The sequence below is a fragment of the Diplotaxodon limnothrissa genome, linkage group LG10, assembly GCF_057381915.1.
Source record: "Diplotaxodon limnothrissa isolate DT_005_m linkage group LG10, D_limnothrissa_male_GT1.1, whole genome shotgun sequence".
NCBI lineage: Eukaryota > Metazoa > Chordata > Actinopteri > Cichliformes > Cichlidae > Diplotaxodon > Diplotaxodon limnothrissa.
In genome coordinates, this window is record NC_140605.1 from 6,826,640 (window position 1) to 6,841,037 (window position 14,398).

The following is a 14,398-nucleotide window of genomic DNA, read 5'->3' on the forward strand; positions in this document are numbered from 1 at the left end:
ACAGTTCAGGTTACTGCATTAAATCGAGTTGCCCCATGGCAGCAACATAGGCATTCTTTTAAACCATTATGTATTTATAATTCAGGAAATAAGTTTTGACAAATTAATTATCACCATTTATTGTTTGCTGGGAAGCAGCGGAAATACTAACAACTGTCACTGGATTGCTAAAGTGCTAAAGAAATCAATCAAAGACAAGTTCTGAAAGATATAGACCTCAGTCGCATAACTTTTACAATAAAAAAAGAAAATCATCACAAAGAGCACACATCATTTCCAAGAAAAAGGAAAATGTGTTTCTTAGCCAGCTGAATAAACTTCATTTTATAAAATGTCAGTAAATATAAAATGTGCTTATGTTGCTGCCAGATAGCCACTCAGTGAAGCACAGTTGTGAAGTCAACTCACTGTGGGTTCAGACTGCAATAGTTCATCTAGATAATATCACAAGTTCTCTGAGTAAGCTTGAGTCTGTGTAGTGGAAAGGAGAGGAATATGTGACAGGCTGTCTCATTTGTTGTTTTTAATCAAATGGTTCAGGTTTTTGCTATTATTTTGTGTAAATGTAAAGGGTCTTGTCTATCTGTTGTCTGTTGTCACTGATCAAATATTTGTACAATTTTCTTTAAATTCTTTTCATTTTAGTTTGCTAAGTTTACATATTTCTTTATATAAAAATCCTAATAGTGTTCATAAAGAGACTAGCAAAAACAATATTCAAGAGCAGTTTCTGGTAAGTACTTTTGTAGATATTAGTAAAATGTTTACTAACTTAACTGTTTCAATAAACAGTGAACAAATGCACTGATAAATGCTGATTATCAACTTTTTACAGTTGCACCAAGCCTGAGAACACCAAGGCGTTCCCAGGCCAGCCAAGAGATATAATCTCTCCAGTGTGTCCTGGGTCTGCCCCGGGGCCTCCTCCCGGTGAGACATGCCCGGAAAACCTCACCCAGGGGGCGCCCATCTGACAAGGATTCTCCCTTGTCAGATGCTCGAACCACCTCAACTGGCTCCTTTTGATGCGGAGGAGCAGTGGCTCTACTCTGAGCCCCTCCCGAATGGCCGAACGTTTGGACACTGCTAGCGTAATGGACAGGTTTTTGACGGGGCTTCCACACAAATGCAAAGCAGGATATGAAGCATCGCCAAATGTGTTTCCAAACCAACTTCCTTCCAAGCCAAAGACTAGAAAATATGGTGAAGCATATCTTCCCTTTGGCTTCACCTGCACAAGTGCCAATGTAGGTCTCCCTTGCAGAATTGGTTTTCCCTGCGTCGGGAGCAGCGCTGGGCTCTCCAAATCACGGACAAACAGAATCCCACATTCTTGATTTTTAGTTCACAAACACTTCTTATAATGAATAACTACTCCTGAAATTTTGCTCTTTATACAATAAAGTTACAGTGGGATACAAATATCAGGCTGATCATGCCACGATTAATTCCCCCATCCAAATCACGGACAAACAGAATCCCACATTCTTGATTTTTAGTTCACAAACACTTCTTATAATGAATAACTACTCCTGAAATTTTGCTCTTTATACAATAAAGTTACAGTGGGATACAAATATCAGGCTGATCATGCCACGATTAATTCCCCCATCCAAATCACGAACAAACAGTATCCCACAGTTGTTTATGTTTTTGAACCCATTTTGCACAGAGAGGCATTTTTTGAATAATGTATTCATAGCAATGTTGAATATTATTACACAGGAAAAAAACAACTACACGTAAAATAATTACACTGTGACGCCTCTGCCTTTCTAAATGGAGGGACAGTAACTGCGTGTGTATATGTAAGCGTGTAAAAACTGAAGATAGTAAGATTAACAGTAACAGTATTTTATCTCTATTTGCAATTCATCTCATGTAAACAATAACGTGGCGCACAGCGTGACGTGAAAAAAGGCACATACCTTTGATGTTACATGACCACTTTCTGTATTCCTCGTCCACACGTAAACGCAAAAAAGGAGTTTTGAAAAAAAATCTCCGTGTTTGGTGAGTCGAAACGCCGTTTACGTGTGGACGAAAGGCCCAAACGCATAGAAACAGCTGTGTTTTCAAAAATACCCTGTAGGTGTAGACGTAGCGTAAAAGAGTTAGTAGGGTATTTTATTACTACCTGTAATTTATTGCAGTTTACTTGTATTTGCTTAATTGTTTACTAAATGTCTGAGGTGTGAAATAAACCGCAATTGGGAACCACTGAATTGGGAGCTTCGCTTTTACGCTCAGCTCACTATTCCCATTCCGGGTACTGAACAAGACCCTGAGATACTTAAACTTGTCCACTTGGGGCAGGGTCTCGTCCCTTACCCGAAATGGGCACTCCACCCTTTTCCGGCTGAGGACCATGGCCTCAGATTTGGAGGTGCTGATTCTTATTCCCACTGCTTCAGACTCTGCTGCCAACTGTTCCTGATGAAGCCAACAGGACCACATCATCTGCGAAAAGCAGAGATGAGATCCTGAGACCACCAAATATATATATGAGTTTTCCATATATATGATCCTAGTTTATATATGATCCTAGTTTTCCATACTAATATATGTATATATATATATATATATATATATATATATATATATATATATATATATATATATATGTATATATATATATATCAGGGCTCTAGACTAACTTTTTGACATGGGCGCACCGGTACGCCTAACTTTAAAAATTTAGGCGTACCGGCACAAAAGTTAGGCGCACTCAAATTTTTCAACCGCATCGCTTAACACCGCAGTTTTACATGTGCACTTTCTTTGGGGGGGGAAGTCCATACAGACAATATTAATTTCTAAATTATTAACTAACAAACTTGTGCTTAAAGTGCTTTGTCAATATTGTAGAAAATGTTAAAAACTTAATCATCATCTTGGCCTCCTCTGACGACCTGTTTGCTGCTGTCTGCTGCTGAAAGGCCGTGGGGAGAGGGGACACTTGGGCAGTGCATTTACTGCAGCATATAATGTGCTTTTTCAGCATTCAAATATTGATGGCACCGTGTCAGAGCACTGGCTATGAATTTCAGACAGATCAGGCCTTAACTTAACAAAAAAGTTATCAATAGTTCTTTTCATCTTTTCTTATTACCCACAGCTACAGTACATCCACTTCTCTCAGGCCTAGGCTGCTCACTAGGGCTGAGTATCATCACTGATTTCTATAATCCATTCAATTCCGGTTCTCAAAGTCCTGATTTGATTCAATTTAGCCTCAGACAGTCAGAAATATTATAATTCTGATCATTTATCAGTACTGATACACATGAGACTTCATCAGAATTGTGAAAATCACAGCAGATGCCTTTGTGTGAAAGTAACTGAGAATAAAACACAGGAAAACATGAAGGAGATTTTCCTGGTCTGGCTTTTTATAGCAGATAACCTTAAAAATATTCTGCAATTTTGCATAATTTTAAGAAATTTAAATTTCTTCAGTATTGAACAGCAGAAATTAGGCTTTCTTGTCCGAGGTCATTTAAGTGAAAAAAGAAAAAGCGCTGTAAACAACGCTAGACTGGTGGGTAATAAGCGAATGAATAATGCAGAAAACAGATTTGAGACGGGAAACTGTTCCTGAAGTACAGAGAGAGAGAGAGCTGTGCAGGAAGTGTGATTTTTATCGTGGTGGAAGCAAAACAGCAAAAGTCAGAGGGAATTCATGACGACATTGATCAAATGTGAAGCGCAGTTTGCTGCTTCTTTTGCTGCAGGCTCGGTGAATTTTGGTTGGAGAGAGGCAAAACCTGCAGCTCAGAATCAGCGCAAAAAGACGTAAACACAGCGCGGACCCGAAGAATCGCTAAGCTCCGACAGCGTGTCCGTGTTCAGGCCGTCGGGTGAGAAAGCCGAGAAAGACGAAGCTGATTCTGATGTGTTGGGTCCGCTCCGTGTTTAGGTCTTTGTGTGGAATCCGTTAATGAATTGATATCGCTTTATTCAAGCTACTCACCTCTCTCTTCCACCTGCACTTTCAACTGGACCACGGCCAATCAGAGAGGTCCCGCCCCTGACTATCTCTGATTGGTTTAGTCCACGATAGGGGCATAATGTGTGTCTGTTGTTGACCACACGGAGAGTTACAGAGATTTTTTTTTGTTACCGGAACAGTTGGTCGCACCTGTGCGACCAAATATTTATTTTTAGTCGCACCACTGAAAAATTTGGTCGCATTTGCGACCAAATTGGTCGCACTCTAGAGCCCTGTATATTATATATATATATATATATATATATATATATATATATATATATATATATATATATATATATATATATATATATACACACACACACACACACGATACGAATATATATATATATATATATATATATATATATATATATATATATAGTATGGAAAACTAGGGGTGTATATATTAGGGGTGCAACGATATTCGTATCGATATTGAACCGTTCGATACAGTGCTTTCGGTTCGGTACGCATATGTATCGAACAATACAACATTTGTAATTTATTTTATCAACTTTCCTTCTGACGATGCTGTCTGTGTTGAGCGCTCAGTGAATCTGCGTTCGACTACTCCGCCTAGGCTGCACTGTCGAGCGCAGATCCACTGAGCGCTCAACACAGACAGCATCGTCAGAAGGAAGAGTTCAGGGCAAGCTAGCAAGACAGAAGTTAAGCTCTCCTTGCAACATGGACCTCCCCCATTCAGATCTGGCGTTTGGAATTATTTTGGTTTTCATGTGACGTATGACCCTGAAGGTAAGCGAGTCATGGACTAAAGTAAAACAGTATGTTGGATGTGCCGTGCAATGCTCAATTACATGGGTGAGAGCTAGTGTGTTAGAGCAGTTAGCTCGTTAACGTGTTGGCCGTCTAGCCCCATGCACGGGGCGATCGGCGGTAGCTCGTTAACGGAGATTTGCAGTGTTGTGGCGTTAAGGTCATTTCAACGAGATTAACCTGAAATCACTAGTGGGAACACAACGAATATGACTGCACATTTACGCAGACATCATCCTAGTGCAAAGACCAAAACAACAAGCATGCTACTAACTTTAGCCGAGTCATTTAGACAGCTGTTAGCACATGATTCTCCTTATGCTGCTGAGAATATAGCCCAGAAGAAGCGGATAGTATAGCTTTTATTTTGGAAAGAGACATTTCTCTGTAATAAACTCTCTTTTCCAAAGATGAGTGATTCCTCAATCAAATACAGGGCTTGCAATATCGCTAGCCCGACGTCCTGGAGCTAGCGATTTTTTTCAGTCGGGCTACCAAAATCTATCTCTTCCCTGCCCGTCGGGCTATTGTAGGAAAAATATATGTCAATGCTTTTGCATTCTTTCAGAAATGTAGCTGGGTAATTATGTCATTGGCATCGGTGAGCCACTGTTAATATGTGACATATTGAAATCGCGTTTGAATTTGCGCTTGTTTTTTTGCTTTCACTTTGCAATCGCGCGAACTGTGTATAGAGAGCGACAGCACTGATCTGTGAGTGATGAAAATTTGTGCACCAATTCCTCTGACATCGTCTTATTAATCGTTAGCTTACTATGCAAACATCCATCCATCCATCCATTCGCTTCCGCTTATCCTTTTCAGGGTCGCGGGGGGTGCCGGAGCCCATCCCAGCTGCCATAGGGCGAAGGGCGGGGTACACCCTGGACAGGTCGCCAGTCTGTCGCAGGGCCAACACACAGGGACAGACAACCATTCACACTCACATTCACTCTCACATTCACACCTAGTGGCAATTTGGATTATCCAATTAACCTATCCCTACAAGCTGCATGTCTTTGGACGGTGGGAGGAAGCCGGAGTACCTGGAGAGAACCCACGCAAACACGGGGAGAACATGCAAACTCCACACAGAAAGACCCCGGCCTGATGGTGGAATTGAACTCAGGACCTTCTTGCTGTGAGGCAACAGTGCTAACCACTGTGCCACCGTGCTGCCCCTATGCAAACATGACAAGTGAAATCTCCCGCAGCAAGCTTAAACATGTGAGAGGTTGATCGCGCAGAGAATCGCTGAGCTTATGTGAGTGCGTGTGTAAAAGCAGGAGGATATATATTTCATTTCTTCTGAGCCAAATAAGACAGGTCAGGGTGAAGAAGTGACAGCCAAAGAAAAGCTTACCACAAAACGGAGAAGTTATGACAAATCAGACTATAAGGCAAAAAGAAAGTGCAGCTTTATGGTTTCATGGACAAAAGAATTTCTGTGGCTGCAATATGACGAGCTAAATAACCAGGGCTGCACATAAGTGGTCCGCAGGTGCGCATTCGCTGTCAAAATAAAAAACACGCACAAGGGTTAGGCTTAAATTTAAAAACTGTACTTTTGAGTTAAAATATATATTTATAATTTTAATAAATGACAAATTAAAAAGGCATGAACATTTTTTTTGTATCGAAAAAATATCGAACCATGACACCAAAGTATCGAACCGAACCGTGAATTTTGTGTATCGTTGCACCCCTAATACACACACACATATATATATATATATATATATATATATATATATATATATATATATATATATATATACACACATACATACATACATACATACATGGAGGACAGTTACAAGTACCTGGGGATCCCGCATGCGAATGGGAACCATGAAGAGGCCGCTAGGAAAGCTGCAACCACCAAGTACCTGCAGAGGGTCAGGCAAGTCCTGAGGAGTCAGCTGAACGGTAAGAACAAGATCCGGGCTATCAACACCTACGCCCTGCCCGTGATCAGGTACCCTGCTGGGGTAATAGGCTGGCCAAAGGAGGAGATAGAAGCTACTGACATCAAGACAAGAAAGCTCCTTACCATGCATGGAGGGTTTCACCCCAAGTCCAGCACCCTAAGGCTGTACGCTAAGCGGAAGGAAGGGGGCCGGGGACTGGTGAGTGTCAGCACCACAGTCCAGGATGAGACAACGAACATCCACGAATACATTGGGAAGATGGCCCCAACTGACCGAGTGCTCAGTGAATACCTCAGGCAGCAGAAACCCAAGAAAGTGGAGGAAGGCGAGGAACCATCATGGAAAGAAAGGGCCCCTGCACGGTATGTACCACCAGCAAATAGAGAAGGTGGCTGATATCCAGAAATCCTACCAGTGGCTGGACAAAGCTGGACTGAAACACAGCACGGAAGCACTAATCATGGCAGCACAGGAACAAGCTCTGACTACAAGCTCCATAGAGGCTGGGGTCTATCACACCAGGCAAGACCCCAGGTGCAGGCTGTGTAAAGATGCCCCAGAGACAATCCAGCACATAACAGCAGGGTGTAAGATGCTAGCAGGCAAGGCATACATGGAATGCCATAACCGAGTGGCCGGCATAGTGTACAGGAACATCTGTGCCGAGTATAACCTGGAAGTCCCGAGGTCAAAATGGGAGATGCCCCCAAGGGTGATGGAGAATGACCGAGCTAAGATTCTGTGGGACTTCCAGATACAGACGGACAAAATGGTGGTGGCTAACCAACCGGACATAGTGGTGGTAGACAAACATGAGAAGACGGCCGTAGTGATCGATGTAGCGGTTCCGAATGACAGCAACATCAGGAAGAAGGAACACGAGAAGCTAGAGAAATACCAAGGGCTCAGAGAAGAGCTCGAGAGGATGTGGAGGGTGAAGGTGACGGTGGTCCCAGTGGTAATCGGAGCACTAGGTGCGGTGACTCCCAAGCTAGGCGAGTGGCTCCAGCAGATCCCGGGAACAACAGCGGAGATCTCTGTCCAGAAGAGTGCAGTCCTGGGAACAGCTAAGATACTGTGCAGGACTCTCAAGCTCCCAGGCCTCTGGTAGAGGACCCGAGCTTGAAGGATTGACTGCCCACAGGGTCAAGTGGGGAAATATATGTGTGTGTGTGTGTGTGTGTGTGTGTGTGTGTGTGTGTGTGTGTGTGTGTGTTGCCCCACACACACTAGGGCTGGGCAATAGGGCCTAAAATTCATATCGCGATATAATTTGAAGAATGTGCGGTAACGATATATATCACGATATATCCTTTTCTTATGTATAACGTATTTTCCACACTATAAAGCACACTTAAAATCCTTTAATTTTCTCAAAAATTGAGATTGTGCCTTATGTATGAATTCTGGTTGTGCTTACTGACCTCAAACCAATTTGGGAGTGCAGAAATCTGTTAAAAAATGTTTTAGTACAACTTTGGTAAGCTGCACTGCTTGATGGATTGTCACAGCATTATGGCTGCCGTAGTGAGGAGCTTCTCGGAGTAATCTGGGTCCAAAATTCTGTCCACTTCAGGTCCCAAAGTCAAGCGAACACTAAGAGTTAAAAACGGTCTAAATTCTTTAATCTTTAATAAAATCATCAGCATTGCTGCTTTATCGGGTGTAACAATTAAGTTTTACATCCATGCATCCATGAAAACAGAATTTATTAAATTTAATGGAGTTAGAAGTTAACAGGAAGTTAGCTCGCTAGTTTACACCTAAACATTTCATACCATGTTCTGACTGACAGACAACTAAACAGCAGTGACATTTGCAGGGTTACTGAAGTTGGACTACCTGGTATATAATGTTGTGCTACGTGATTGCTAACCACACAGCTATGTTAGCATAACATTAGCACAGTGAAGCTGGAGGATGAACGCCAACTTTTTTTTCACTCGATAAAAGTTAACGTGAGGGATTCTGGTGGTTAGGGACAAATGCAATCGCATAGCAGGATGCTATACACGGGGCAAACTTCAGTCAGGAGAACAACTGAGATTATTCATCCACAATACAAGGTTAGTCATTAATATACTGCAACAACATGGGAGTAGAACAGCTGCAAGAGAAATCAACATTAATGAATCAATGTTACGGAAGTGTAGGAAGCGCAGTTTTTGGCTTTCCCCATATTTCAAAAGTGCTTCATCTCTTTGCTATGACTGTCGCCCGGCATAATTTGCAGATGATAATGGTTTTAGCCGCTGTGATGCTTTCGACCAAAACAGGCGCAGCTTGATGACATCATCAACATGCGCTATCGCGATAGAGCGATATAGTCAAAATCTCTATCGTTGGCCAAATTTATATAGTTTCTATCGTATATCGTTTATATCGCCCACTATGAGGTGCCGTAAGGGACATTATTACTGAAACGCTCTCACACACACAACTGAAACGCTCTCACACACACTACTGAAATTTTAGCTCTCACACACACTACTGAAACGCTCTCACACACACTACTGAAACGCTCTCACACACACTACTGAAATTTTAGCTCTCACACACACAACTGAAACGCTTTCACACACACTACTGAAACGCTCTCACACACACTACTGAAACGCTCTCACACACACCACTGAAACCAGAGGCATTTCTGCTGAACAGGAAGTTGTTTCCTGACAAGGAAACTGATGGAAAAAGTGGTATATTTCAAAACACTACAAGGATTTCTACTCAGCAACCTGCTAGTACAGCAGTCCCCAACCTTTTTTGCGCCACGTAAACAATATAAAAAATAAAAAAACGATAAATACCATGAAAACCATAAATAGAAATGTGTTCGAATTTTTGTGGAGGAATAAAACCCATTACATAGAAAGATCTCAACTTGTGAAGGGATACAATAAAGGTGGTATCAAAACTCCAGAATTGGAATTTATGGTTGGCACCCTTAGAATTAAATGGTTAAAATCTTGTCTGTCACAGCCAGACTCTACTTAGCTCCACATCCCATGATTCTTGTTTAATAAAATAGTATACAGGATTAGACTTTATTTTGAAATGTGATTTTGCGGCAAATAAAATCCCCATAAAGATATCAAACTTTCCAAAACAGACGTTGCATTTTTGGGAAAATGAGATTTACCCACAACTTCTCCCCATAATTCAACCTTATGGAATAATAGGGTAATAACACTTAATCAAAAATCAATTTTCAAGAGTGACTGGTTTGAACAAAAATATTATATTCATAACAGATTTGTTGGATGATAACGGTGTCATTCTAAGTTACACAGACTTTTCAGAAAAATATTGTCTAAACTGTTCTCAAAGAGAATATAACAAATTTTGTGAACTGGTCCCACTGCCTCTGCTTCATTTGATTAAAAACTTTATGATATACAATAATTTCTCATCAGTGCTCCCAAATTTATTGCTAGGGCAATGTCAGCTGTTTGATAAAAATGCAATAAGAAATTTGTTAGTAGTTTCTTCAAAGACAAAATATTTCATAGTTACAACAGAATGGTTACATGGCATGGTTCTAATTTAGTTATTTCATATACACTGGATAAAGCATACTAAAAAATTATGAAATAGCCTATTCTACCTAAAGTTAAAGAAACACACTTTAAACAAAACTAATACTGTGGCAGAATTTCTAAAAAAAGAGATTTGGCTTTGAGGTGGATCAGTGTTCTTTTTGTACTGATGAAAATGAAACCCTAGAACATCTTTTTTTTTCCTATGCCCTATCACACAATGTATTTGGTGCAACTTAAAAAATTGGATTTCCCTAAATATTAATGATGTGCCACTGTTTGAATTACATCATAATTTTTTTTATATGGATCATCTAGCATTGGATGTCTCAGACATTATTAACATCATCATACTTGTTGAGTATTGCAGCATCGACAGCGATCAACTCGAAGGAAAATGACGACGGAGGCAAAAATGTCCTTAATATTTTTGGGAACTTTATTCCTCATCAACATGCGGCAAAACTTTTCTCATGGGTGCCATTTTCGTTGTGGTATACTTTTTTTTTTTCTTAGGGGCGTGATCTTAGGGGCATCTTAGGGGCATCCGTGCTCTTACAATGAAACAGTGCCTCCTTGTGGTGGCAACTAAAATACTGTCTCTGTTAAACCACAGTAACCATAATGCACTGTACAACATGAGTACACACAATGAATATCTTAACAATACTTTTGAGTAAATATCATATCCATTGTGCTAAATGGAGGAACGCTAAGCCTTCTCTCCCTGGTTTTATTGATGATTTTAAGATATTTTTCTTTGCTAAAAAAAAGACAAAAAGCACATATGCCAAAAAAATAACCAGGATAATGCACGTCTCCCGCTATTCTAAATTTTGACTTATGCTGAGGCTAATATATTGTTAAGTAATGCAGCTGTCTCACTAAGGTCCAGAATCGATTTGTTCCACGATTCGATTCAATTCAATTCGATTTGATTATGGGGAATTTTGACAGTCAGAAATATTATAATTCAGATCAGTACATTTACATATTTTTGTATTTAAAAAAAGGAAGCTGACACACGCAAGACTTTATCAAAGGTGTGAGCATCACAGCAGATGCCTTTGTGTCAAAGTAGCTGAAGATAAAGCACATAAAAACATGAAGGTGGTTTTCCTGGCCTGGGATTTTATAAAAAATATTCTGCAGTACATCAAAAACGAAAGAAAACCATTAACATATGAACGTTACCTCTGACGTTACAGCGGTTTTATTAGAGACACGGCTAACGTTTTGCATTTTGCATAATTTTAAAAAGTTTAAATTTATTCAGTATTGAACGGCAGAAATTAGGTTTTCTTTTCGGAAGTATGTAAAATGAAAAAAAAAAAAAAACAGCGGCCGACTGCGCTGTAAAGAACAGTAGACTTGTGCATAACAAGCAAGCGAATAATACAGAAAACAGATTTTTAGACGGGAAACTGTTCTTGAAGTACAGAGAGAGAGAAAGAGAGAGAGAGGGCTGTGCATGACGTGCGATTTTATCGTGGTGGAAGCAAAACAGTGAGGGAATTCATGACGATGTTTATGTGAAGCGCAGTTTGGATCTTCTTTTGCTGCTGGTTCAGTCAATATTGTTTGGAGAGAGATAAAACTAACAGCTTTAGAATTGGCGCAAAAACGGCGTGAAAACAAAGCGCGGACATGCCGACAGATCAGAGTCAGCGAGCTGTCGGCTTTCAGCCCCGACCGTGTCCATGCTGTCGGGTGAGAAAGGCGACATCTCACTGATTCTGATCCGCGGGTCCGCGCTGTGTGTTTACGTCTTTGTGCAGAAGCCGTGTACCTGCTCTCATTTACTGTCTTAGCTGTTTGGTGGTTGTTGAAATTTTGTGAGGTTTCACCAGAGATTCTGGCATTTCGGGTAAAATAAATTTATATTAAAAAATCGATTCAGGATTTTAATGAATCGATTTCACGTTATCCAAGCCAGAATCGATTTTAATCAATAAATCGATTATAAAAACCCACCCCTAACTAACAGGTTGCTGAGTAGACATCTGTGTAGTGGTTTGTTTGAAATCTAACACTTTTTCCTTCAGTTTCCTTGTCAAGAATTAACTTCCTGTTTAACTGAAATGCCTTCCTGTTCAACTGAAACGCCTTCCTGTTTAACTGAAATGCCTTCCTGTTCAACTGAAATGCCTTCCTGTTCAACTGAAACACCTTCCTGTTTAACTGAAATGCCTTCCTGTTCAACTGAAATGCCTTCCTGTTTAACTGAAATGCCTTCCTGTTCAACTGAAATGCCTTGGTTTTTCAGTAGTGTGTGTGAGAGCGTTTCAGTTGTGTGTGTGAGAGCTAAAATTTCAGTTGTGTGTGTGAGAGCGTTTCAGTAGTGTGTGTGAGAGCGTTTCAGTAGTGTGTGTGAGAGCGTTTCAGTTGTGTGTGTGAGAGCTAAAATTTCAGTAGTGTGTGTGAGAGCGTTTCAGTAGTGTGTGTGAGAGCGTTTCAGTAGTGTGTGTGAGAGCGTTTCAGTTGTGTGTGTGAGAGCGTTTCAGTTGTGTGTGTGAGAGCTAAAATTTCAGTAGTGTGTGTGAGAGCGTTTCAGTAGTGTGTGTGAGAGCGTTTCAGTAGTGTGTGTGAGAGCTAAAATTTCAGTAGTGTGTGTGAGAGCGTTTCAGTTGTGTGTGTGAGAGCTAAAATTTCAGTTGTGTGTGTGAGAGCGTTTCAGTAGTGTGTGTGAGAGCGTTTCAGTAGTGTGTGTGAGAGCTAAAATTTCAGTAGTGTGTGTGAGAGCGTTTCAGTAGTGTGTGTGAGAGCTAAAATTTCAGTAGTGTGTGTGAGAGCGTTTCAGTAGTGTGTGTGAGAGCGTTTCAGTAGTGTGTGTGAGAGCGTTTCAGTAGTGTGTGTGAGAGCGTTTCAGTTGTGTGTGTGAGAGCTAAAATTTCAGTAGTGTGTGTGAGAGCGTTTCAGTAGTGTGTGTGAGAGCGTTTCAGTAGTGTGTGTGAGAGCGTTTCAGTAGTGTGTGTGAGAGCGTTTCAGTTGTGTGTGTGAGAGCGTTTCAGTTGTGTGTGTGAGAGCTAAAATTTCAGTAGTGTGTGTGAGAGCGTTTCAGTAGTGTGTGTGAGAGCGTTTCAGTAGTGTGTGTGAGAGCTAAAATTTCAGTAGTGTGTGTGAGAGCTAAAATTTCAGTAGTGTGTGTGAGAGCGTTTCAGTAGTGTGTGTGAGAGCTAAAATTTCAGTAGTGTGTGTGAGAGCGTTTCAGTTGTGTGTGTGAGAGCGTTTCAGTAATAATGTCCCTTACGGCACCTCATAGCCCACCCCTAATACACACACACACACACACACACACACACACACACACACACACAGAGGGAAATAATATGAAAATGGATGTAGATGGATATGTAGATCACACTTCCTGTTGTACCTGTTCAAAAAGAAATCTGAACAGATACAACATAGGAAACAATAAATGAAAAATTAAATTCTACCAGTCAAAAACACAAACTACATTTGCTTTTGAATCTATAGCACAAGGATATTTGTGTGCAAAAATATTTTTTCTTTATTTAACTTTCTATTAAATGTTATCTAATTATTGATTAGATTGAAATGGATGGAAGGATATTTACTGCGAATGGTTTTGTTGTTTTGCAGTGCATCGTTTACTCTTAATAAATCTTAATGTCTTAAAAAATTCAAGTCATCTATTTTATATTAGTAAAATGTAATTTTTAATAAGTGTAGGTCGAAATATTTTAGCATGAAAGCTATCAAGACAGTTTAAAGCTTTACAAGTCAAGGTTTTTGTGAAGAAACTGCCACCTCTTGGTAACACAGCAAATGAATAATAGAGGTGTTCCTATTCAGAAGCAGAAACATCACAGGAGAAGGAGAGATTCCTAGCAATTGATAACTGGATAGGAACTGACTGAGAGTTTTCTGTCAGTCAGCTGGGAACGGCAATTAAAATTGGCTGCATCTGTATTTCAGTTTTCAAACGAAGTCCAGTTTGGTTGCTCAATTATACTATGAAAATTCTTACCTCAGCAAGCTGGAAGAGAGCAGACTGTCTGCATAACTTTCCTTCAGGTGCTGCAGACAGCGATGACTGTGAACACACAGTAACAAGTGTGATCACACAGTTCAGCTTTCTGCTGATACCATTAATATTCAGCAACAACAACTACGAATAACAAATACAACTG

The 14,398-nt window shown here is 40.4% G+C and overlaps 1 protein-coding gene across 1 annotated transcript in view; it reads right to left on the reverse strand.

The window, feature by feature from the left end:
* bbx (BBX high mobility group box domain containing) overlaps positions 1 to 14,398 on the reverse strand; it is a 46,605-nt gene that overhangs the window by 14,887 nt on the left and 17,320 nt on the right. Inside the window, exon 8 of the mRNA XM_085364297.1 lies at positions 14,236 to 14,301. Within this exon, the coding sequence (XP_085220423.1) occupies positions 14,236 to 14,301 (66 nt within the window). The remainder of the gene's footprint in view (positions 1 to 14,235; positions 14,302 to 14,398) is intronic.